Source organism: Clarias gariepinus, chromosome 6 (genome assembly GCF_024256425.1).
Source record: "Clarias gariepinus isolate MV-2021 ecotype Netherlands chromosome 6, CGAR_prim_01v2, whole genome shotgun sequence".
Taxonomy (NCBI): Eukaryota; Metazoa; Chordata; class Actinopteri; order Siluriformes; family Clariidae; genus Clarias; species Clarias gariepinus.
The window spans coordinates 19,328,815-19,354,825 of NC_071105.1; the positions used below are offsets into that span (position 1 = coordinate 19,328,815).

Genomic DNA, 26,011 nt, shown 5'->3' on the forward strand with positions numbered 1-26,011 from the left:
GAGGCTAATGTTTGGTTGAATAGCACAAGTCAGTGGGCTCATAGTGCCAGCCCTGAGCCCAAATGAAATAGGAAGGTTTAATCAAGAATTTGTTGTTAAACCTGTGCCAAATCAAATAAGCAGAATGGAATCACTACTATGGCAACCACCATTCTGACATTGCCTTTTCCTCCCTTCAAGGTTGTAGTGCTTACAACCTTGTGCACACAAGAGAAGGTAATGTAAAGAAGACTACAGTACATCAACTTTTCATCAGAGCTTAATATGGGGCTTCAGCTTCATCACCAGCCCCTCATGTCCCACCTAAAGACATGACCTGAACTCCTGTAGTCGAACCCAGCCTCTGATGAGGCCTTCAAAAAAATCAAGGCCATATTCACATCTGGACCTGCCTCTGAAATTGAAAACAGTAATGTCACAATGGTTTGATAAGAAACCAAAGCCCTATTCCATGGTGGTCTCTTCTATAAAACTTTTCCCAGTTAAATAAAACTATGACATTGCAAATCATGAACTTCTAGCAGTTAAGTCTCTTTAGAGGAGTGCTTTAACCTATGTTCATTTTTACTGACCATAAAAAACCTTGCACCCTTGAGAATCTCCAAGCATCTTATACCCTTGCCAATCCTGATAAGTGTTGTTCATTGTTTGTTTGCAGTTCATGATTTCATACGGGCCTTGCTCCAAGAACACTAAAGCTGATTCTCTGTTTCGCCTTTGCCCTGAAAAGCAAAAAGACCTGAACCCTTATTTCACCACATGTGTTTAAAGTATTTCACCCCAGAACAACTTCACCCAAGCACCCCTACTTCTCCCCAGGAACTTTTTATCAAATAACTCCACTTCTCATAACAAACATGGCCATCATAGACTACAGCACAGAGCATCAACCTCCACGGTCACATTCACAGTCACCCAGATTTAAATTAGGCAGATGGGTCACAATCACCACATATCAATCACCACCCTATATAAACAGACTTAGGCTTAAGCACTTTCTAAGTATCGCTCAGTATCCTTTTGTTAAAAATAAATAAATAAATAAATAAATAAGTGGTATGCTTTGGGTCGTAAGCAGTTCCTGACCACAATTACAACTAGGCAATTTGGTCTTTAAAAGAATGCTCAAGGCCTTTTCAATCTAATCTCTGTGTACTGTTTCAATAACATGTGTGTGATAACAGAGGCTGGTAATTAGCTTCCCTGCATAAAGACCATGGAAACAACCTCACTGTCATTGAAATTCTTTCAACAGCATTATTAAAAACTGGCTAATAATATAGTGTTGCAAAATGTGTTTTGAAAAATTCTTGTCCATGCTGATCATGCTACAATAAAATATAATGATTTTGAGTCTTCCAAGTAGATGAATCTTTTGCTGACCTTTTTACAAAAAGAGAATTAAAAAAGAAACATTTATTAAATAGAAAATAAAATAGCTAGTGCACATCCATGCTTTCTAATAAAGATTCTGGAAAGGTTTATTAAAATTTCCATAAATGGTTTAAGAGGTGTTGCAGATTGAAAAAAAGTATGACGATTAGGCAAAAAAAAAAAAATCCTAAAAGGTTCTTGGCACCTCCATCTAAAGTGCAAATCATCTGAGGTCATCATCTCCTTTGTAGTATTTAATGTTAAAAGGTCTTTCTGTAAACCAGATAAATGAAAGGTTAAGTTATCCAGCAAAATCACTTCAAAAAGAAGTTTTAAAAATACAGTTTTTATTTCTTAGAGTATTTATGTTTTGTTAAGAAAAAAATACCTGAGTATTAAAAATGAAAGGATGCTTTATTAAAAAGGTTTCATTATTTTACAACGTGAACAAAATAAAATCCAGACTGCCAGTTTCTTCTTACACAACAATAAAATATAGTACTAAGCTCATTATACAAAATTCAATATACATGTGAAAGCAAAACCATTTTAGGAATTAAACTGTTCTTCACTATATCACGATGACTTTAAATTTGAACAGCATTAAATCACAGGCAAAATAACTTTAGCTTTTCTAGAAATACACAGCTAAAAAGACGACAGGCAATCTCTATGCCATGCACTGCAAACTCTTCATAAGCAAGCAAATGTACAAACCAGGATGAAATAAAACAGCATTTACATGCAAATTATCTGCAGCTCCTTATTTACATCACATTTAGACACAAGTATATTTTGTGTGGTTTAAATAATAAGTAAAATAATAAAGCAATTTTCGAAATGCAGAACTCTGTATTCTCAGTAGCCTAAAGAATTCAAATGGGCAAAAACCATCCATGTTTTAAAAATACATACATCTGGCAATGTGATACATCCTGATTGTCTTTGCAGAGAAGAGCAGAAGAAAAAATTACATGAGGTAATTACACTGGTGCCGAATGTGACATAGTGTTTATCTGAGTGAAAGTCTAGTACATTATGCTATGATTGTTCCAGAACATTGATATTCAACATATACGAGGTGCTGCAAATAACTGACATGTAAAGATTTTCCTTCTGTGCGACTGACTATAATGTTTGCAGACTTCAGCATTGAGGACACTCTTAACTATAGCAGGTTTAAATGATTCAGTGATTTATAAATATGTTCGCATTAATTGTGGGTATTTAATTTTTTTTGGTGTGACTTCAAATCAGTCACTTTACAGCAACAGGCACGGCTAATTGCCAAAAATGTTGCAAGCTGCCACTTTGGCATTGGAAAACTACCTAAATTAAGAACTGTCTTATAGGTATCTAGTTTTTTTGGCGGGGGGGTGGGGGACTAATACGATTTTTTAAAAGTCCATTTAGGACACATTTGAGTGGCACAATGACTTAGGGCCCCCCCCCCCCCCATCCCCCCTCCCCCTCCGGGTCGAGGGTTTGATTCCCACCATGGGTCTTGGAGTTTGCATGTTCTCCCGGTGCTTGGTGGGTTTCCTCTGGGTACTCTGGATTTTATCCCTCAGTCCAAAGACATGCAGATTAGGCTAATTGGTGTTTTCAAATTGCCTGTAACGTGTGAATGAGTGTGTTACTGTGTGTATGTGTGTGTCCTGCGATGAATTTGCACCCCGTCAAGGGTGTACCCTCCTTGTGCCCTAAGTCTCCTGGGATAGGCTCGAGGCCCCCCCGGATAAAGCGGTATAGACCATGAGTGAGTGAGTGAGTGAGTAAATAGAACACGTTGCTTTTTAAATAGTTTTGAAACACCCATCCCTCTCTTCCATCAATAACTACAACATCAACCAATTTTGAGCATAAGTTAGTTTATGTACAGTATGTAAAAGAAGGCAGATTCTGAGCTTTTTTCTGAGTTTGTTACACTACCTTGTAATGCAGCACCGGTTTAAAAAGAATTGCCTTGATTTACACGTGATGTTTCAAAGGCAGTTCTGGGGGGGCGAGGGTGTTTTTCTTCTTCTGTTGCATGTATGGTCTATGTGTGTGTAAATGAGGAAAAGGTTCAGTGGCACCTCTAAATATCTAATTTCACTGGCGGTTCTGGCTCATACATATCAATAAGATTCCGTGGCAGCGGTAGACAGGTCCCTTTATAAATAGCACTTGTAATTTAGCTTAATTCATTCAGCATGTGCTACGATCATCTCTGAACTGAATTTAATTACTATGAATTGATGGGTGTAATTTAGATGGCAAAAGCTACCCAATGTAATCAAATTAAACAGGGCCAAGTGTGTATGTTTGTTTTAAGAAGGATAATTATGGAACATATAATATGAAGTTGGTGTTCAATTTCCAATGTATTCCTTTTAGGTTGCTCACAGGCCAAAATGCTGATGAATTTAAAAAAAAAATCCACAATGAAGATGGCACATACAGTTCAATGCCATAAGCAACTAGTCAGAAAAAGTTTCCTGGCATTGAATCAAGCCCTTTAATCTTTTGTCATAGTCTTGCTAGGGGTGTGTAGCACTCCTTTGAACACAATACAGCTTACAGAGCAAAAAAAAAAGTGCAACCAAAGGCTCCTACATACATATGCAAACAAATCTAAATGAAATCACATACAAACACACACAGACTCACACAAAATCTCCTCTCCATGGCAACACACAGGAATATCCTGAAATAAGACCGAGATAGACCAAAAGAACTACACAATTGGTATAAAAAATGTATACAAACTATACTGTATGCATTAGCAAAATGCCTATTACAGACGATTCTATTAACAGTTGGCAAAAAAAAAATAATAATGTTACAGCATTATATTTAAACCCAGCAGAAACTCTGACTAGTTTGGCACTGATCTAATCAAAATGGAAGAAAAAACACTATAAAAAGGATTCAACCATGTTTATATCTGGTGTAATGTCTTTCCCACTCTCTTTCACTCTCTGACTTTGGAGTTCGATCAAACATCTGACACTGTGCCAATTACTACAGTATCAGTCAAACTCCACAGAAGCACTTCAAGCACGGCTACATATGGCCTTTTAATATTTCATCAGTCATCTTCGAATTACTTACGACGTGCCTATGAGACACAACACACTGAGCACCATTTACAGCACAAACAAATCACGCTGAGCTTTGGGACAGGGAATTGGGACTGAGATAAAAAGTTACACAATTCGCAAACTAGATCAGTAATAGTCAGTTCATTAAACTCAGGCTTAATATAAGACAGGAATAGTGTTTGCTCTTAGAAAAGCAAGCAGAGTGGTGCTCTGAACTCATCCTCCGTCTCCACCTCCTGCTTCGGGTAGAGAAGGTGCGGCTGGATTTTCATGCAAAACATGAGAATTTCTAATCTTCTCAAAGGGAGAGTGTAAGATTATTTATGATGTCATTAAACTGGAAGAGGAGATGAAAATTTAAAAGTAAGGATTAAAAAAATACTTTCATGTTATGTAGGTCAAAGGCTGCTTCCTTTTAAATAATAAATAAGTATGGGATGTATAGGACAGTGTGTGTGTGTGTGTGTGTGTGTGTGTGTGTGTGTGTGTCATAAATGTTTTGAATATGAAATATGAATATTGTAATTGCTGCTGCTGAGGTTTGAATGAACCTAAATCTTTCAAAACTGGATATCTCATTTTTTTTTTTTGCTCAATAGTAAAGCCGTGCAAAGTTCAATGACTCCTGCATGTATTTTCAGTTTTCAGCCTTTATTAATAGGGTACATTATGTGGATATTTGGGATGACATGTGGGATAACGTGTATTGAATATGTGAAAAATCACATAATTATGATCAGTGTACACAGATTAAAATAATAAAAAACACAGACATTAAATAACACTGACTTTCTTATTACAGTTGCATGTGTCAAGGGATGGAGTTTATTAAGCAGCAAGTAAACACTCAGTTCAAAAAGATTTGATTTGTTACATAGTCACATGTAAGGATCACTATGACAAAAAAAAAATTGGACCAAAAGACCAAAAGTGGACCAAGTCAATCCCACCAACAAGCTACTGCAGAAAAGTATCACTGTGTATGAGACTGCACAGTCACAGATCATACTGAGTGCCTACTGTATATTGACCCCCTGTCCATCAACAAAAGCACCAAAAAAAAACCAAAAAAAAAAAACATGAGCATCAGAAGAAGGTGGCCTGCTCTAATGAATCACCTTTTTAATACATCATGGGGAAGGCCAGGTATGGATGTGCAGTTTAACCGAGGGAAAGATAGCATTAGGATGCAGTATTGAAAAAAAGGGCATGCCAGTTTCTGGGAAACACTCCTTTATAGTGACAATATTCACTGATGGCAGTGGCCTCTTTCAGCAGGATCATGCTCCCTGCTACACTGTCATAATAGTTCAGGAATGTTATGAGTACCATGACAAATTCCCCAGATCAAAATCCATTGACCATCTGTGGGATGTGCTGGAAAAACAAGTCAGATCCATGGAGGGCTCGTCTCACAAATTACAGGACTTAAAGGATTTGCTGCTAACGTCTTGGTGCCAGGTAACACAGCGCATGTTCAGAGGTCTAGTTTAGTCCATGCCTTGATGGATCAGAGATATGTTTGTGACATAAAGGTACCACTTTATTGTGCACATATTGTGTACTGTATAATACACAATACTGAACAGATGGTTCTAATGTAATGGCTGATCAGTATATATAAGAGTGTTATAGTATTTTCATGTAAGTAAAAATCCAACTTTTAAATACCTTCATAAAATATATCCAAATTCTGACATCACAATAAACCATTTAAATATACTAGATATTTTCAAACAAATGTAATCAACAGACTATTACACATCTGGGAACAGGAATACCCACAACATGTGGCTGAATGAGCCACACACTCAACAGCCACGCTCCAAAATCTATTGAAAATTCTTCCCCGAAGAGTTGGGATTATTACGAGAGGAAAGTGAGACGAAATATGGACATAAATGTTCAACAAGCAAATATGGTGACTAGTTTGGTGTCCACAAACTTTTGAACATATAGTGTGCTGTATATCATTTTAATTTTACCCAAACGAAGTGCAAAGGCGGAAAAATATAAACTGAGCTAAAGTCAGATTCAGTGTGCATGAGACAGCCATATGGAAACAGGACTGCTGAAAATGTCACGAGAAGAGGGGCATAGACATACAGTACACCCGGCTTTACAGAAGTGTTATGAAATGTGATTCTCCTGTTTAAATGAGCTGTTCTAAAATGTGTACATATTTGTGTACAGTTTGAGTGTTTATACTGTGCATATTAAGAAGATAACAGTTTTGGAGGTACAGAATTTATTTTTTTAGCTCTTAAATAAAAAAAAGCTCTTACAGTAAATTAGAACACTTCTATATTATTACCATATTTGTACAAAACTATAACCCTGATCTAAATATATAGAAATAGAAGACAAAACAAAGAGAATTTGTAAAGAGGATAACAAAAAAATTGCTCAAGTTAGACTATACCAGAGATGAAGATGGTCTTAGTTACCATAGAAACATGCCCATCAAGCCAGTGGTGTATTTGATGTATTTTTGAGTACATATAAGAGAAGTAGAAAAGTAGGGATGAAGACAGAGAGAGAGAAAGAAAGACAGAGAGACTATAAGACTGCGCCTTTAATAATCAGAGTTGCAACTCTCTTCAAAAAAAGGAAATGATTTTTTTTTTAAATGCACACTTTTTTGTTCTGTCTGGAAGTAAAACATGTCACTCAAGCATAATTTCATGTCCAGTATAATGGCAATTAAAAGCTGTGGGATGTGTTAAAATATTATTCATAATACAACATGGCCCCAAAATAAAAGAGTAAGCTTTGTCCATAAAGCACATGATTGGAAAAGCTTTTCACAGTCTGTATTTAAATGCTTCTGGCACAGGAGTTTTAAACATTATAATGCATGAAATGGATGTAATAAGAAACCAACTATTGGTTATATTAACTAATTTCGAAATACTGAGGCATTACATTCATAAACCATCTGCTTTATTTCTTGTAATTTAATACGCATCCTTAAATGTATTTCCGGATTTTCAGTTATATTAATTTTGTGCATACAGTCGCCATTACGGATCTGATTGTCAGGTTTAATAAGTCATTTTAAGGTTACTAAATTATGCTGTTTGCATTGATTTTACGCTGTGTTAAGTATTATTATCTAGAAGTGTACCCTCTATACTTTATAAATCAGCTTACACGATTTTTGTTTGTGGTATCAAGATCATGCATGTTTTTACATACATAATGTACAAAATGTATAAACACCTTATAAATATGTCACAAATAGACACACTTTGTCTGCAATAAAAATAGAACTGTCCCTTTTGTAATTTTGTTGTATAATCTCCCCAACAGTTATGAGTCTAATTGATGGTCCTCAGTTGTCACAGACATACTATCTTCAAATACTTGTATCATGAGAGATAATGAAGCATGAGTGAAAAATACAATTAAACATGAAAAAAGGTTTTTAGCCCATGCATGTAAGAGCAGCAAGATAATTATATGATACAGCGGATTCACAGCCAAAATAATGAGTGGGATTATTTTGTAATTTATAGGATACGAAAAGTGTAGTAAAGTTGAATTAAACTTAAGTGATAGCATCAAGGAAAGTGTATTAAGATATAGGTCAATATATCTCTTCAATCCTATAGAACGACAGAAAATAATACTAAATTATTACTTAATTAAAAATTGAACTAGAAATAAGACCAACACGAGTACATGCACACAAATATTAAGTAGTAGTCATTATATTTTTTTCAATAACAAAATTAAAAAAGGAGATGAAACAATGTACCACACAATGAACCACACAATCTAACAACTATGAATGTAGAGATCAATATACCAGATTCATCATTCAAATGTTTTACTCTTCTTCAAGAGACCAAACTTACTTCACTAACGTCTTAATCAAAATCATGAACTTGTGTTCACACTACATTCTTCCTTTAGCACTGGCTCTGTATCTTTATTTATGAATAAATAAATAAATGTTTTTTTTATAACAATCAAAATTTTTTTGATTTGTACAAAGACATGTAAATTTAGTAAAATATAAAATAAATAGACAGTAAACCTCACTTAACCTTAATGTATGATTCCTCTAGGCACCAGCTACTGTTGCTAAGAACAAAACTGAAAGGTCAGTGCTCCAAAGTTGGATAACTCATCATTAGGACAGCGTTGTTTCATCATCATGACCCCAGATTGAGTCATAAAGCCTGTGAGGCCGATACAACACTCAATACATACACACGAAAATTTTGTATACAGTTGTAAATAGTCGTATTTTGTGCACTGCAGTGTCTGTTTTGTATAATACACATTTGGGTTTGGTATATACTGTATTGAGTATTGTTTGTGTGTCTTTCATGTTCTTGGGTTTTGTTAACACCAGCATTTGTTAACACCAGGATAAAAGTCCCGTGTTTGTTTAATCTCATAAATGAATTAATATGAGTGTAAATTTTTGGGACCCATGGAGCTATTCCCTGTGCAAAATGCTTTCCTCTGACGCAAACAAGTTTTGACCGGCTACCGGAAGTGCATCAAACTACTTTGCATAATCCAGGCAAAATTTTGGTTCATAAGTTGAAAATTGACAGGCCGGAGCATTCGTAGGGTCCATCACAGCATCTTACATGCATCATATTATCTTATCCATGTTGCATTTGCTCCCAGTAAAAGTTAGCAAATGATTTTAAAATACCATAACAGACCTTCAATGCACTGAATGTTCTAATGCCACAATACCTAAATGAACTACTGGCATTCTGTGATCCTTCATGACTACTTTATTAAAAGGATGCTGACTATTTGTTGGTACCTTGAATCATGAATGGTCTACTTAAATGGTTATTGAACAGCCACCCAATTAGTCTTTGGAACTCAGACTTTGAAAAGTGGTCTTCAAGTAGTTAAAATGTATTTCCTTATCATACAAATGCACACTTCACCATATAGTACACAGCAGTAAAAGGAATTTATTTATGATTGCATCTGGCATCTGGCATTCAAATGAGGATGGGTTCTCTTTTGAATCTGGTTGCTCACGAGGATTCTTTCTCATATTATCTCAAGGATTTTCCCATGCCACCATCTCTCTGGTTTGCTCATTGGGACAAATTAATAAGTCTCATTTTTAAATTGTAACATTATATATTGAAATTTTATTTCTGTGAAGCTGCTTTGTGAATGTGTCCATTGTTAAAAGCACAATATAAATATATATAGTGTTTTCATGATTGAACTGATAAATACTAAATAGCAAATGGTCAAAAGAGTCAATAAAATGTTACCTTTAAATATTGTTTTAATACGAATAAGCAAACAATCCTATTAATACCCAAGCATTGTTGCTAACTACTCAGAAAAGTTCACTGCTAAATTAAATCCCTCTGACTGAATATTAATTAACACTAACTGCGATATTAAATGGGGAAAATGCTTATAAGCTGCACAGTGAATGGAGAAGGGTCAACAGTGTTTGGTCTCTAGTGTGGTGACCTACAGCTAAAGGACATCAAGTTGATCTCTTTGGGATCTGATCCACTCACCTGAGTTCCTAATATTCTTCCCAGTCATACATGCAGTCAGTATGGTCTTGTATGACGAACATTGCAATTATACCCAAGGATTATCACACAAAAATGTTATATTCCATTATCGCTAGCATTTAAAAGAGCATGAAGAGAAATAAACTGCATTATAAGATATTTCACTATGCTGTTTTAATGCTTTAGCTAAATTATGATGTGCTGTGTAGATACAGTGTAGCTCTAACAATCTGTGCTGACTAACACAAGGAACGAGGAGAGAAAAGAACTGGAGCGAACAACAGTTTCATGACAGATGTTATTACTGTAACGAGATAAGATATAGTGCAGAAAGCTGAAGATCTATTGTGTGCAATTAGATAAACAGGAATAATATAACCTCGCAGCAAGCATACAGAGAGAAAAAAAACAATAGCTGCATTTACATGGACCCTTATATTCCACCAATAATTAAAATAAAAGCAGGTGAGAATAAAAATGCATTATGTAACAACCTCAGTCAGAACAGACTGGCATGATCCATCCTGATTGGAAGGAAAGTTCATTTTAGAATCAGAGGGTTATGTGAAACTTTAATAATCTATTTAAAATGGAAATAATAGCCATGGTCAGTTTTAATGTTGTAATCAATATATATTCTTTCTGAACACATTTGCCCCATGTTAGACTAATGTTAGGTGATGTTTCTGAGAGCAAAGACAGTCCTTTCAATCCTGTGCCCATGTATCTAATTAGGGTAAAATCTCTAATAAGAATGATACAATCAGAATGAAGAAATATTGTCCATGTAACCGCAGCTACTGACATCTTAAACATTTCCAAAGAGGACCAGCATGTTAATTTCATGAAGCTTATGTAAAGCTCCGACTTAAACTTATACACTTATTAACCTTACAGACATTGGTCTGACATAACAGTAAAACCACCAGCCACAGCGATATAATTGTGCACATTATGAAACAAAAATATATTATGTACATGTTATTTCATATGTAAAAGCATTCCTAAAGTACTCAAAAATGCTAGCAACCGTAGGTTTGTGTAGCCTTACTGAGAATAAATAAAGAGGGCAAGATGCATATCTGTGAGGCATAAATGTCCCAAGGTTTAGAACTCGCTGAATAATTGCTGATCCACAGTGACTTAACCGAATTATGGTCTTTCCAATTTTAATATTAAGGATGCGCCTTACTAATTCAGGGTTAATGAAGATAATGAATCAAAAAGACTGGACTCACGATAATGTTCTCTCCATGCGACTGCCTGTGGAACCAATGATCTCTCCAAGTGTGCAAAATGTCTGGCCCAGGAAATCCTAGAACCAGAGGGAAATACTAAATGGGTTTACAGCACTTAATGAAGCATTCAGTGTCTTGGGCACTTGCAAAAATAAATGCTGTAAAGCAAAGGTATCTTCAAAAATAATGAAAATTAAACTTTTTACATAAAAGCCCACTTATAAAAAAATAAGCAGTAATAGTTAAGTGAATCAGTATTAAAATAAATAAAAATCAATGCTTGAAGGAATAAACCTTTGCTTTTTAGAAATGCATTAGTAGTGTCAGTACAATTTGTTCTATTTTTTTATTAACTTTTATTTATTTATTTATTTTCAAGTAAATTAGCTGTTAAGCTTTTAAGTGTTTAACAGTTCTCCTAGAGACTCCTGTCAAACTATAGCTTCTGTTTTCTGCAGATAATCCCCAGGATATTTAATTATGGGCTTTTTCTGTCGAGAAAGTGCTGTATTATTTAACGTTACTGTCTTCACTGGAATACACAATGTTTGTGTATCAATAAATTTTTGTTGAAGTTTTTACAAAATCTTTTCTTTTTTTCTGACTCAATAATACAGAAGTCGTCAAATAAACATCTGTAAAAAAAAAATCTGAATTTAAAAACATCAGGGTGCTTAGGCCTTTTTTACAAAACTGCAAATGGAGAAGCAAATTGGGGGAAAGGTTAAAAAGGGAAATTTTGGCCATACATGTATTATGGCATCATGATAAACTATATATAAGCTGTATTTCACCAGCATGTGAGATTCTCCCAAATATGCATGTACCCAGGTTCTACTGTAGATGTATTGAATTAAATACTCTATATGCTTTCCCCCATTGCATCTCTGTAAAGATTTTCAGGCAGTCAAACTTTGCTGAATATTTTGTAAGTTAAGTGATTCATCTTTATATCACAGCACTCTTAAGGTGGTCTCAAAGCTGACTGGGTAGAAAAAGGTGATGATTTTCTATAACACAACTCTAACAATAGTGCAGGCTTTAGTTAACAGCAGATACTGTATTTATGTGCTCCTCTTAACACATTATAATTTATATAGTAGACCACATTCACAGGGAGATGTTTATTTAACTTTTACAGAAAGTCTCCTGAGTGTCAGCACTTTGTAAATCAGAAAGTTTTCTACTACAAGCAAGTCTAAAAGACAGCAAACTTTGAGCTTTCCGGGTTCACTGTATGGCATGAAGGACTTAGATCACTTCTGTTATGTGCTATTGGAAAATAATACATTTTAGTGTGGTATATACATATATACATATATGCAGGCACATAGCAAGTACAAAGCCTCCTTTATCTCGAGAAGGTAATTATCCGGTATCGACATGTTTAAAGAACATTAAAAGTAGATCAAATAAGGGAGTAAAATAAGGGAGACCTGCACTTGTGATTGTCTCTTCAATTATATTATTCACACTTGTAGTGTTTATGGAGATGCACCCATACATGTATAAACACTGTAAAAGTTAATTAAACACAGACGTTTTTGCTGTAATGTAGCAAGATCTGCTACATTAGGCCACGAAAGTTATTTTAACATGGCTTTCATCACTTATGCCCTACAATCTAATAATTTCTGCCCTGTTCATATTTACTTGGCTGAGTAAGGTTTCAGCATTTCAGATGAGAGCTTTAATGAATATCTTAGGCTAATTAACTTCTCTGCTCAAAAATGGAAATCCCAGGAGTGTCATGTTATTTCTGTACTCTTGCTTTGATTAAGCTCATACACCAGTGTAGCGGTTTTTGTAGGACTACTCACTTTCTGCTCATCCACGAAAGGCAAAAAAACAGATCAAAAGAGAGAAGCAAGTCAAAGAAATATCTGGGACAGAAATTCAAATCACAACCAGGTCAGCCGTCAGACCGAATAATGTTTACGACTTAAAAAAGACAGATACTGATCCAAACATGAAAATAGAAGAAGGAGGAAATGAGCTTACATGTTTTGAGATGTTGGAACTTCTTGTGTCCACATTGTACCTGGAACATAGGATAAAAATAAAAAGGAGGAACAAAGTCAGAAATAATTCTGCAAACAAAAACAAAAATGTCGACATAAAGGCATGGAAGAATAATGTTTATAGTGTATATAAAACCTTACTAAAATATAACCAAAAGGGATAATAATTCGATTTCTTTCTGTTTATATTTCATCAGCAGTAATTATGGCAGGATAATTAACTGACCCACTGGGATGTGTGCCATGTGCAGGGAGGATTTTATTGCTTTTCTTTGAACCTACTCCTCCAGGTTTTCCTCCAGGCCACAGGCTATCTGATGGAACCCTTATGATCTGACATTAATACGACAAAAGGACGAATAATTTTCAATTTTTTTAGGTATACTGTTTCTTTTGTTCTTACTCAGTACTTATTCATAATTACAGTACTCTAAACCTGTATATGTGCAGACCCGTCATCTTATTTGAGAAAAAAGAAGCCTGCTACAGAGATGCTTTCCTGCATTAAAATTCACCCTCTCTTTCTGTTTGTGTTTCTGTCTCTGTGGTTTGGCTGTGTTGATGGACATGTGAAAGCTCCACTACGCTGAGATGCAGTGAGTAGTGTGACAGCTCCAGATCCCCAAGGGCCACGATGGATGGATAAGAGGTACGCCCTATCACTGATAGTACTTTCTGGAATGTACAGAAAATATAAAGGACTCGTCTGGCAGGCAGTGTGAAAAGAAAGCATTGATATTCAACAGATCGTCTGACTTTTTTCTCTTCGATTTCAAGACACTGAACTCTAACTCTAAAGTGCCGTCCCTGTGATACCACGTCATATACACTGCCTATTTTCATCCCTTGCTTTATTTCGTTCTCGTTCCTTTTACTGTTTCTCCGCCTCCTTCCTTTTTCAGTCTTCACCTTAACAACACTTTCATTCAGCCAATGAGAGCTCTCCTGATGTGTCCCTGTATGAAAATGAAATTATGGCACAGCGTGAAGGCCCGCAAGCGCTGCTGAAATGAGATTTTATTGCACAGGAATGCTAAAGTCACTACAAGGAATGTAGTCATGCACATTTACATACAATGAGGACGAATATAGCAGAGATGAGCCCTGCAACTTTGACAAAAGGCTTCCATTAAAAAGTCCTGATACACATGGAGGAATAATCACTTTAAATAATGTACATCGTGTGACAAGTAGTGTTTCTGCACTCCAAAGCTCGAGATAACAGTACATTGCAGCCATTTTGTAATAGAGCTTGCTTTTTTTTTAACTTTATTTATGAAAATAATAATGATTCTTCATACAATTTCCTTAATCAAAATGATAAGAAAACCATTTTTCTGAACGTCTCTCATCTCTTTGTCAGGCCAGTTTCCATTACCGGAGCTGGTATCCTCTCAGCATGGATTCAGTGCTTCATATTTTTAAAAGATGCGACTGACTCCCTTCCTCTTTACTCTGTTATTGCAGCTACACTGTTGGATAGCTCCTTATCTCCAGAAGCCTGATTGGAAAACTGAAATATTGCTTTGATATGACCTTTGGATGAAATTGAGGAGAATAACTTGCAGTTGAAAGAGAGATCAATAGGGACGAGTGTTCATTGGTATTTCAATTGAGAATTCATTCAAAATGTGTGAAATAGCTATTTTGCATGAGGGGAAGTGTGGACTGTCATATGAATAATAATATCTGCGTTAATCAAATGCCTCTTGATTTATTAGAACAGATAATATATCTACAACTCATTAGCACTCCATTATATACTACTTCTACTAGTATCACTATTAAATATTAAATCTATTAAGCAAATGATTATCTTTATTTTTCCTTCACCTTATTCGATTAATCTGAATACACTTCATGCATATACTTGTTTATCCAGCATCTCCCCTCTGCAGGAGCACACCAATCTATGCAGCACACAAGCCATGCATGTGAATAACAATCAAGTGGCTGGTAATGGCATACCCTAAAATGCGTCCATCATGCTTATAGAAATAGACAGGCTGCTAAGAATGATCTCATAAAAGACCATGTAGTAATATCTCATCTTTACACAAGTTTTGTTCAGTTCCACCAGGCAATACTTTTTCATCTGTCTCGAATATGAACTGGTATGTAAGATCCACTATGTTAAAATTGGCAACCATAAATCTAATTTTGAATGAGCAGCGTTGCTATGAAAGCGTGCTTAACTACTGAAGTTCATGTTTGTAGAAGATTTTATGGGCCAAGAAATGGAGCACCAAATGATGAAACAGGTCTTAAAAATCTGAGGCAGAACCTTCAGAGCAGGGCTACTGAATTAAAATTTTATATAGTTTGGTCAATTCAATTTTTTTTCAATTCAGAGTCTGAATTTCATGTTTATGTTAGTCTTCAGATCTCTATATACGTAGTCTTTGTAAGTCTATAAAACGAAGCAATAAAAATTTTCCAAAGCATTTCAATAATATTTATTGTCAACTTTCAGTAATTCCATTAAACATGTGGACAGTTTGAATTTTAATGGCCTTGTATATTTTCCTGCATTTGTATGGAATACAAAGTAACAACCGATAATCAAACTTCAGTAGATCTTAATTTTCACACTGTTGGACTGTAAATAAATGTGAAAGGACTCTGGTTGCTCTGTCATACCAGGCTCTCAGTTCGTGTATTTTACATACTCTCACCTCTGACTGCTGGGGATATGGTTGCTCTAAGGACCCATGGTTTATCTCAAAGTAGTGCATTACAATATTGCTTTTTATAAGCTCCACTGTTTCAGAATATAAAAAACTAGTTTTAAACTTTTCACAGGAAGAATAAACATATGTTAATCTGTCCATTCATATTTAAAGGTTCAGTTTTCATAGTCTACTTTCCTTTTCTTGGAGTAAACCATGCTATGTCGCACTTATGTTTCTGTTTCTTCCACACACTCTATGTATACATGGTAACCTATCATGTTCATTGGCTCCGTTGGATGACGCATATAGCCGAGCCTACCTCAAGTAAAAAAGCGTTAGGTTACTGGTATATTAATCGTTTTTATTTATCAGAAAAGCATCAGGGTCCGGACCGCGGTTTGCTGTTTAGTGATGCCTGCTCTGGAGGGTGAAGACAAACTGAACCAAGCAAGCAAGCAGCAAACATACAGACATGGATACACATATACACACATATACACACATATACACTGTACACACATCTTTATATGTTTATGGACAACACATTGATACAAATGTTTAAAAGATATTTGAATTTTATTCCTATCAATCGTACAGCAACCCTAATGATGCAACAGCCATCTCTGTGAGAAGTCCAAGTTTGCAAAATTGGCCATGATATCCACATAGGAGTGATGGCGTACTGTCCCTGGCCCATTAATCACAGAGACACTAGAGCTCTGTAAGGAAAAAAGACAAATAAAACTTTCCTCTACATACAGTATGTTAAAACAGCCTTGTGATGCAGCATTGCCAGCAGCTCAAAAAAAAAAAGAAAAGGCAGTTGGCTATCTTCATGTGTTAACCTTCACCTTCATATAATGTGTGAAAGCTGGTTGGTGGGTGGAGAAAGATGTTAGTGGAAGGTTGGTAAGATGTTAGTGGAAAATAGTAAAACAAATGTGTGTGTGTGTGTGTCTGTGTGATCAGATAGTAGTAAACTGAACACAGGTTAATGCATTTTTTAAAAATACAGATGTGCTTAATATTAAGTATGAAAAGATCGACACTGCCAGCATATTATATACAAGGACACAGGAAACATAAGCGGTATCAATAATTCAGCCACTAATGATTTTCAGCAGGGATTAGCTTGGCATCAACGTTACGCTATGGGGGCTCACCAAACACAATGACTCAATATTCAACACCAGCCATTATTTGATTTAGAGTAAATTCACCACAGAGTTTGGCTGCAACAAAAAATTGCTGACTTTAATAATAAAACAGGAGCTAAATATTTCTTTTAATGAGTATACATCATATTTGTTTTCTATTTTACATTTGGCAGATATTATATCATTTATATCATTTGGCAGATACCCTTATCTAGAGCAACATACAGAGTTGTTTTGAAGCCTCTATCAATAAATACATCCTGATACTGGTTCACTAGATCACAGACTAGGAGTCCAATCAGTCTAAAACTCTGCTGGGGACATAATGTAGTAATGAAAGCACACAAATCACTTTTGTAGTTGAAGTGCTAATTTAGACACTTTAGAAAGAGGTTAGTCTATAGATGCTGTTTGAGGACTTGCAGTGAGTCAGCTGATTGGACATCTAGGGGAAGCCTGTTTCACCCCATACGTGCCAGAACAGAGAAGAGTATTGATGCATGTCGTCTTTGTTCCAGGAGAGATGGTGGGACCAGTCGAGCAGTGGTGGAGAACCGGAGGGAGCGTGGTGCAGTGCGGAGTATGATAAGTGCTTCAAGGTAGGTGGGTGCTGGTCCATTTTTGGCTTTGTAGGCAAACATCAGGTGCTTAAATCTAGATGGAGCTTAGCAATGTGGTGGTATTGGAGAGTTTAGTGAGAATGAAAACGTATTGGATCTCCATCTCAGCTATCAGCTGTAGAGATCGATTTGTGCATAAAGGCAATCCTGCATGGAGCAGGTTGTAGTAGTTCAGTCGCAAACTGACAAAATACATAACACACAGCTGAATGGCCGGCATGGATAGACAAACTCTTATGATGCTGTAAAGGAGAAATCAACATGAGTGTGTCAGATTTGCAAAAGACAGTCATCTTGGTTGTCCTTGACACCAAGGATCCCTGATGTGACTTAAAGGTAAGATCTGAGAGCAGGCCATGGAGATCACAATGACAATGAATCACCTGGAATGAACAATAGTATTGTTTTTATGGGTTAGCATTAGCTGAGTTTTAGCTAATGATCTGCCATCCATGAGGAGATATCTGCTAGACTTGGTGAGATTGGAGCAGAAGAAAAAATATTAATACAGTACAGTAGCTCTGATTCTAAGTAGTGTATAAAGGATGATGGTAAATTGATAATTAGAGATGTGAAATAGGATAGCATTACTGTATGTAGCTAGAGAAGTGTGGCTCAGGACGATATTCAATTCAATTGAATTTTATTTGTATAGCGCTTTTAACCATTGTCATTGTCGCAAAGCAGCTTTACACAATCAAAATAATTTAAGTTTGTATGGATTGTGAATGTGTATGAATCGAAATGGTCAGATAGTTCCTAATGAGCAAGCCGAGGGAGAAAGTGGCAAGGAAAAACTCCCTGAGATGGTAAAAGGAAGAAACCTTGAGAGGAACCAGACTCAACAGGGAACCCATCCTCATTTGGGTGAAACATGAGAGAAGAAATTGATCTGCATTTATACTGTGTGTTAGGTGGGAGGCAGTTCAGCATAACATTTATGTTAATTGATGTTAATATTGGAGGCTCAGGTGTTAATAGTTCATGACTGGAAATTCCAGTCATGAACTATCGAGCGACTACAGCCAAGTCAAGTTCTCAGAGAACCAGCTGTCAACATCAGTCGAAGGCAGAACCGTCTTCATGGTAGAGTGAAACCATCCCCAGACACCAGACGCATCCCAAAGGGACACACGGGGCATCCATGTGACGAAATCTACAAACAGAAATTTTTTTTTTCCAGGGAATTTTTACCCATGTTTGTAGGAGGACAACTGCTGAATGTTAGGAAGAAAGGATACAGAAGAGGGAGAAGGCAAAATACCTGAAGATTGTCAGAAGGATCCTGTCAGTAGGGAAAGACTGAGGAGCATGCCTATTTCAAGAAAGTCTTCTAGAGGACCAGAAGGGTGGTAGATAACAATGAAGACAAGGATAAGAAGCATCATCTCAGACACTACAGCAGACCTGTACCATCAGCACTGCCAATTTCTTGTGTGGTGTGAGAGAAAGCATAAGTAGAGGATAGAGCAGTCGGTGTACAGTAGCTTAGGTCTGTAGAAATATCCAGGTCTCAGACAGTTATGATTCTAAAGCTAAGAGCTTTGTTTATACAAGAGTAGAAGGTAGATGAGGTTACTGGTAGTTTGGCCTCTAGTTTGTGAACGCTTCTGGGTCTGAGATGTGAGAACATACTGTAGAAGTGTTTAAACTTAGGTTAAAAAAGAGCTGGAAACACTAAGTGAACAAGAAGAGGTAACAAACGTAACATTTTCTATCTAAAATTATACGTACAGATCTTGTAGGATATGCTACTTACCACTACTGGCACTAATGTTTAAGCATAACCTTTATATAATATAATATAATAATATACTTTTATAATATATAATATATCTTGGTAAGCCCTGCACACAATAAACACAGCTGAAAAGAGACTGCAACTATTCTTGATTAGTCGCCTGAGAAAACTAATTAACACAAACCAACAGAAACTTCCAAACAACACTCAACATTCAACTGAATTAATATCTAGTACTAAAGTCAGGATACCACCTCATTATTAGAGAATAAATTGAAGATACGATTTTATGCTCACTGAAATGATACAAATAATAGAATTAGTAGCTGAACATTCTACAGAACATATCACCGACTAGAGGATAGACAAAATCTTTTCATGACATTTGGGGTGTCACATACGTTATAGACATGCTTTCTCTTAAAGAGCGCTCTCGTTTGCCATGCACACTCAGAGACACTAGACCCCCTCTGCACATGGTTAAAGAGGCAGATGATGCCATGCTCCATCTGTTTATTGACATCCAGATGGCTGGAGACTTTAGCTCTCTGCTGACCCCTTCTCAGGGCCAGGTATGTGGGCATCTTTCCAAACAAACCATGACACATAAACTCATGGATCAAATAAAACTGTGTGCATATGATGTGAAAAGAAACCTTTCATGCATAAATAAAATCAAAACTTTTGAATCTTAAGGCTAAATTTAATACATTTTCCAAAAAACAATTCTACATTACTTATATAAAAAAGAAAATGTTTTTCCCATGTGTAGAAAATCTCAAAATCTAAAATCCAATAAAATTGTATTAACAAAAGCTAGTGTTATTGGGGTCTAACACCAATATTATCTATCATTTCAGTATTTGGCAGACGTCCTTACACAGAGCGAGAGAACACAATCGTTCCACTTTAGGTGACTGCTTTCCCTCCCAACTTCCCCGCTGGTCAGCGTTCACATTATTTTTGTGTTCTCTGTTATCGGATACACTTGCATATTTACACACTCCGATACAGCAGGTTGCACTATTGGGTTTGCAAGCCACCATTAATCACAAAGAGAAGCAGAGAACAAGGAAGCCAATTTTGGCCCTGTTCAAGACCACTTCTTCAAGCAAAGTCTGGCACAGTTCCCGAGCCTTGAAAGACTGTGTTCTCACTGATCAAAATAAACCAGACTTTGGGGCCAAGTGCACTCGGAAACATTTTCTAATGTGAAAACGCGGCCTTAGGCTTTTGGGAAAGCTTGTAAAGACAAAAGAGACAAGCTTCACTGGCAATGGCAAGAAATTCTTCTTAAGATTTTTATTTCATATTTTATAAGATGTTTTTTTATTTTGTTTGATTTTCATTAATATATTAAATGACATTAAATTAACTGTTTATTGCATTAAATTGATTGTCATTAATGCCTGCCACTGTGGATGAAAGGGTTAAACACATATATTTTATGTGCACAGTTTATCTTTATCTGTTACAAAAACAACTTTTCACATGGCCTATAAACAGCACCTTTCCTTCAAGTAGAGGAAAGCTGTGTTGGAGTTCCTATTGATTGATTAGTGCAGGAGAGAAAAGGAACATGAACGTGGTGGTAAAAATGAAAAAGCAATCTCACTGTGGAGAGTGAAAGATAAAGGGAGAGGTACGTACTGTAGAGCGGTAACATGGAGTAGATGAAATAGTCAATTATAGGATAAAATAAGATATATTAATATTACAGACAGGTGGTAAGATAGAGGGGTAATGTATAAACATAATGTTTTTGAGAAGGTAGAGGAATGACAGAAGATCAGAAAAGTAAAGGGATATAGTGTCTATCAATACAGTCAGATATGGTTTGAGGGGAAATTCTGGAAGGCTGTCAAGTACTGATGCATGTGAATTATCCGAGCAAGAGTTTGCTTTGAGTTGCCCTAATCTACCCAGAGCACTACCCCAATCCCCCACTGAGGACATTGATCACCTCTCCAGGGAGTCCTGTGAGTAAGATGGACAAAAAGATGGAAAGAGATGGAGACGGGGAGCTGATGCTTCAAAATCTCACCAGAAGAAGCTCACTTGCTCATCATCATAAAATATACTACTGTATATTATATTCTCACTGTGTATCGATTATTTTTAAAAAGCTATTAAAAAACCTATTTAACCTACAGGTTTGACATAAATCAGTACTCACACATCAAATCGAAGATTCTGCTTCTCTTCAAAGAAGAAATCCAGAACAAATTTCCGCACAAAGTCTGGATTCAATGTGTTGTCGATCACCTCTGTTCTGCCATACTGAGAAACAGAAAGAAAAATTGGATAAGAAATAGATAAGTCTCAAAGTGTGTTATTTTCACACGTTATATCTATATTAAATTTTACAATGAAATACACATCGTGTTACTTTATTAACAGAATTCTTCAGAAACGTCTTATTCCCCAAAAGGGTTGTCAAAAACATTTCCTTACATTTAGGCGACTTACATTTTTATCTCATTACACATCTGAGCAGTTAAGTGTTAAGGGCCTGCTCAAGGGCCCCAACAGTGGCAACTTGGCGGTTAATGCCTTAACCACTGAGCTACCCCTGGCCCCTTCCTTCTATGGTAACTTTAAGCTCCAAATTCCAGTTCCCATCAAAAGGTGGACTTCCTGCTCACTAAGAGGTAGTGATGAGCTATCGCTCGCCTGCTGTACCTGGAAACACTTATACATTCGGCTACACTCGACTCTGGTTACTTTTTTAACCATTTATTCTACACAATGGATAATCTTTGTTTTAGCCAGAGAAATGCAGCCGGTGGATCTACCACCTACAGTAACTGTGTTTCACCAATCAGATGTAGCAAAAATGATCACATGACTCCATTTGACCAATCAGCCACAATAACAAACCACAGGTAGTCAAATGTGGTCCCATGCAAAAAAAACAAAACAGCAATATTAAAATATATAATTAGCAAATAAGCTAAAGGCTTATATATATATATATATATATATATATATATAAAGAATATAAATATATAAAAGAAACTTTACAGTAGGCAGAGGTGTCATGTAACGAAGTACAAATACTTCGTTATCTTACTTAAGTTGAAATTTTGGGTATTTATACTTACCTGGAGTAATTATTTTTCAGCCGACTTTTTACTTCTACTCCTTACATTTTCACGCAATTATCTATACTTTTTACTCCTTACATTTTAAAAATAGCCTCGTTACTCCTATTTTATTTCAGTTGAAATATCATTCACTTTGACAGCACTAATGTTTATTGTAGACAACCATACGTGGGTAATTGTTACTAAGCCTGCCCTGGTACACTAATTTTCTTGTATGTTGCCCTCACGAGATTCCTGCAGCCAAGCTTGGATGTACATTTACATTCCAATAAAGGTTACCGATGACATGCCTCTGAAGTTTGACTTTTTGCACCATTAAAATACTTATAGGCAACTAGTTATCATATCTTCTTCTCCATAAAACGTGTTTATACTCAGTAGTACACATACATGGTTCTTTAATGTATTTGCTTACAGTATCCCAAATCACTATGGCCGATAAAAAATACTACAAAAAACCAACAACACATTTTTTTTATGAGGTGTTAGTGCAGTATATAGGCCCGTGCCACAGCCTAAGCCAGTGGTTCTCAAAGTGTGGGGCGCGCCCCACTAGTGGGGAATGCAGACATGACAGGTGGGGCGAAATGAACGGGAGGGAATTAGTGGAAAATAATAGGAAAGTACCTACTCTAATTCATGCTTTTCTTTATTGATAATAAAGATCGGACACTCGAAACTAAACAATCACATGCAAAGAAATGAATCATTAATACAAGTAAATTAAAATAAAATCAGAAAAAAAGTGGAACCATAGTGCAACAATAACGGTTTAACGTCGGCATGTTAATTCCAGAGGAACGATATATAAGGAAACATTCGGTATTATATCTGTAATTTCATTTATTCCAATGTGTATGCTGATGTTTCTGTATTTTATCAGGCAGTACTAGTCTGGCATTTCTAGTTTCCAGTGTGGTAGCGAAGTTGTTTTTTGCTCCTTCAGGCGCTGAACAGAAGGGAAGATCAATATCGTTCTACGCTTTTTGTTGCTGTGCGGCATTTTGCGATGATCCCTAAATCATTCGTTGCGCCGTAGAAAATAATGGTGTTTATGCTTTTAAACATGTATAATTTAAGGCGAATGTAGCTCAAAGACGATGTAGAGAGGAAATATATGTGGGTCTTATTTGCGGGTTTATTTACGCAGCTATTGAATTCGGAGATGCGAATATCAAACTAACTTTTGAACCGCGGACACAAACTGGTGTTATGCGCTAAAATGCCCTCCTGCCACGGATTGCCCCTCTACATAATCTCCATCAAATATTATATTAGGACATGCATTCAAAGGTTTATTATTATCAAATATATTATTACTATTATAATTAACCCTAGGCACGTGACAGCCGTCGAGACGATTAATACAAATCCCCCAAAATGATTTATTTTGCAGGGGTTTGTCAATGTACAAATAACAAATTATTTATCACAAATTACACTAAATAAATATTGTTTGTGGTAAAAAATTACAGAAAATGAATTTTATTATAAAATAAGCAATATAAAAATACACATGTTGTATATGAAAAATATATATATAATTTATATATTTTTTCCCCCTTTACATTTTTTTATATTGCTTATTTTTATAATGAAATTCATTTGTTATTATTTGTAATTTGTAAACCATAAACCAATGAATTTATGTTTTAATATATTATTTGAAAGAGATTATGTGGGGGGGGCAATCTGTGCCGGGGGGGGGGCATTTTAGAGCTAACACCACGGGGTCAGTAGCGTACTGTATGTAGTGAGCATAATAACGTCAATGGATACATTTGTTACATGGACCACAAAAAAGCAGGTGATTCAGCATCATCAGCCTAATTAACCCAAAAGCCAGCCGAAAGGAAAACATGATGAAGCCTATGTTGCGCTTGGATTCATGGTGGTGATGGTGGGGCAGAAGGGAGACCCGTGTGTGTTTTGTGTCTTAAACCGCTGGCAGCAGACAGCATGAGACCCAACAAAGTAGGAAGACACTTATAACAATTGCACGTGTATTTTATCTGTTTTGAACTTGGTGTTATTTGATCTTATCGGTTTAGAAATTAATATTTCAATAAATAGTACACTTGGCCGTTTTCGTTATCATTTTGTTGACAAGTGGGGCTTGAAAATTCGCCCACCCCCTTAAGTGGGGAATGACAGAAAATGTTTGAGAACCACTGGCCTAAGCTTTTATCCTTAATGCTTTTTGTCCCCCTTACGTTCATTTTACTACTTTACAAGTAGTTTTGAAACCAGTACTTTTACACTTTTACTTGAGTAAAAAGCTTGAGTTGATACTTCAACTTCTAAAGAAGTCTTTTTAAACACTAGTATCTATACTTCTACTCAAGTAATGAATGTGAATACTGTTGACACAGCGGAATATTCAGTCCGCACAACAACTTGAAATAGGTTTCACGCCGGATGCCCTTCCTGACGCAACCCTCCCATTTTATCTGGGCTTGGGACCGGTACTGCGTTGGGAATTGAACGGCTAGAAGGTTTGGGCACTGGCTGGGAATCCATTGCCTGGGTATTAATAGCAATAGCTAGTATTAATGTGGAGGCATCAGACAACAAACTGTGTTTGGTTAAACAAAGGTTATTATTATTTTTATACCACTAAACTTAAACAATGAGCATATTATTATTATTTTATTAGGTCATAGAAACAACCGAAAACATTTAGAAAAACATGTGATCATGCGTGTCTATGCTATTTCTTTCCTATTTTTTTAAATGTTTCCTTAGTCGTGTTATATAATATTCGTTTTTATAAAATTTTATAAAATTTTATCATATTCCCTATGTTGTGCTGAAAAAAGAATATGTCACTTTATACTTTACAATAATGAGCCCTATATACACTGATCAGCCAAAACATTAGACACCAATCTAGCCAGAACAATTGGCCCTTGTCAAAGTCACTCGAATCTTTACCCTTGCCCATTCTTTCTGTTTCCAAAACATCAACTTCAGGAAAAAAGGTTCACTTGCTGCCTAATATACCCAACCACTTCCAGGTGTGACAGGGGCCAAACTGTGACAGCTGGACAACAGAATCCAAGCAACTACAAAAAGTGTGAAATGTTTCTGGTCTTCAGTGTTCAGGACCTATCAAATGTGGTTCATGGAAGGAAAACATATGAACCGGTGCCAGGGTCATGGGTGGCCAAGGCTCACTGATGCACATGGCTGAGCGAAGCCTAACCCGTGTAGTCGAATCCAATGTAAGAGCTCCTGGAGCTCTAATTGCTAAAAAGGTTATTACTGGTTTGGTGACAAAGGGCACTGGGACTACTACTCTGTAGTAGGCAGATGATGATAATGTTATGGCTGATTGGTAAAAAAAAAATGTTTTGTGGTTCTTAAGAGCTACTTGCATTTATCTTAAAATGCTTATATTCAGGCTATTAGGTTTACTGCGGCTGCTAATAATATTTAATAAGTGCTAACAAGTGCTAAAAACATATTTTTGA

At 36.1% G+C, this 26,011-nt stretch overlaps 1 protein-coding gene across 1 annotated transcript in view; it reads right to left on the minus strand.

Moving 5' to 3' along the window:
• The window catches only part of LOC128527037 (copine-9-like), a 100,168-nt gene that overhangs the window by 50,299 nt on the left and 23,858 nt on the right, over positions 1-26,011 (minus strand). Inside the window, exons 4-7 of the mRNA XM_053499309.1 lie at positions 21,608-21,711; positions 13,222-13,261; positions 13,041-13,043; positions 11,221-11,297 (exon numbers count right to left, since the gene is read on the minus strand). Of these exons, the coding sequence (XP_053355284.1) occupies positions 11,221-11,297; positions 13,041-13,043; positions 13,222-13,261; positions 21,608-21,711 (224 nt within the window). The remainder of the gene's footprint in view (positions 1-11,220; positions 11,298-13,040; positions 13,044-13,221; positions 13,262-21,607; positions 21,712-26,011) is intronic.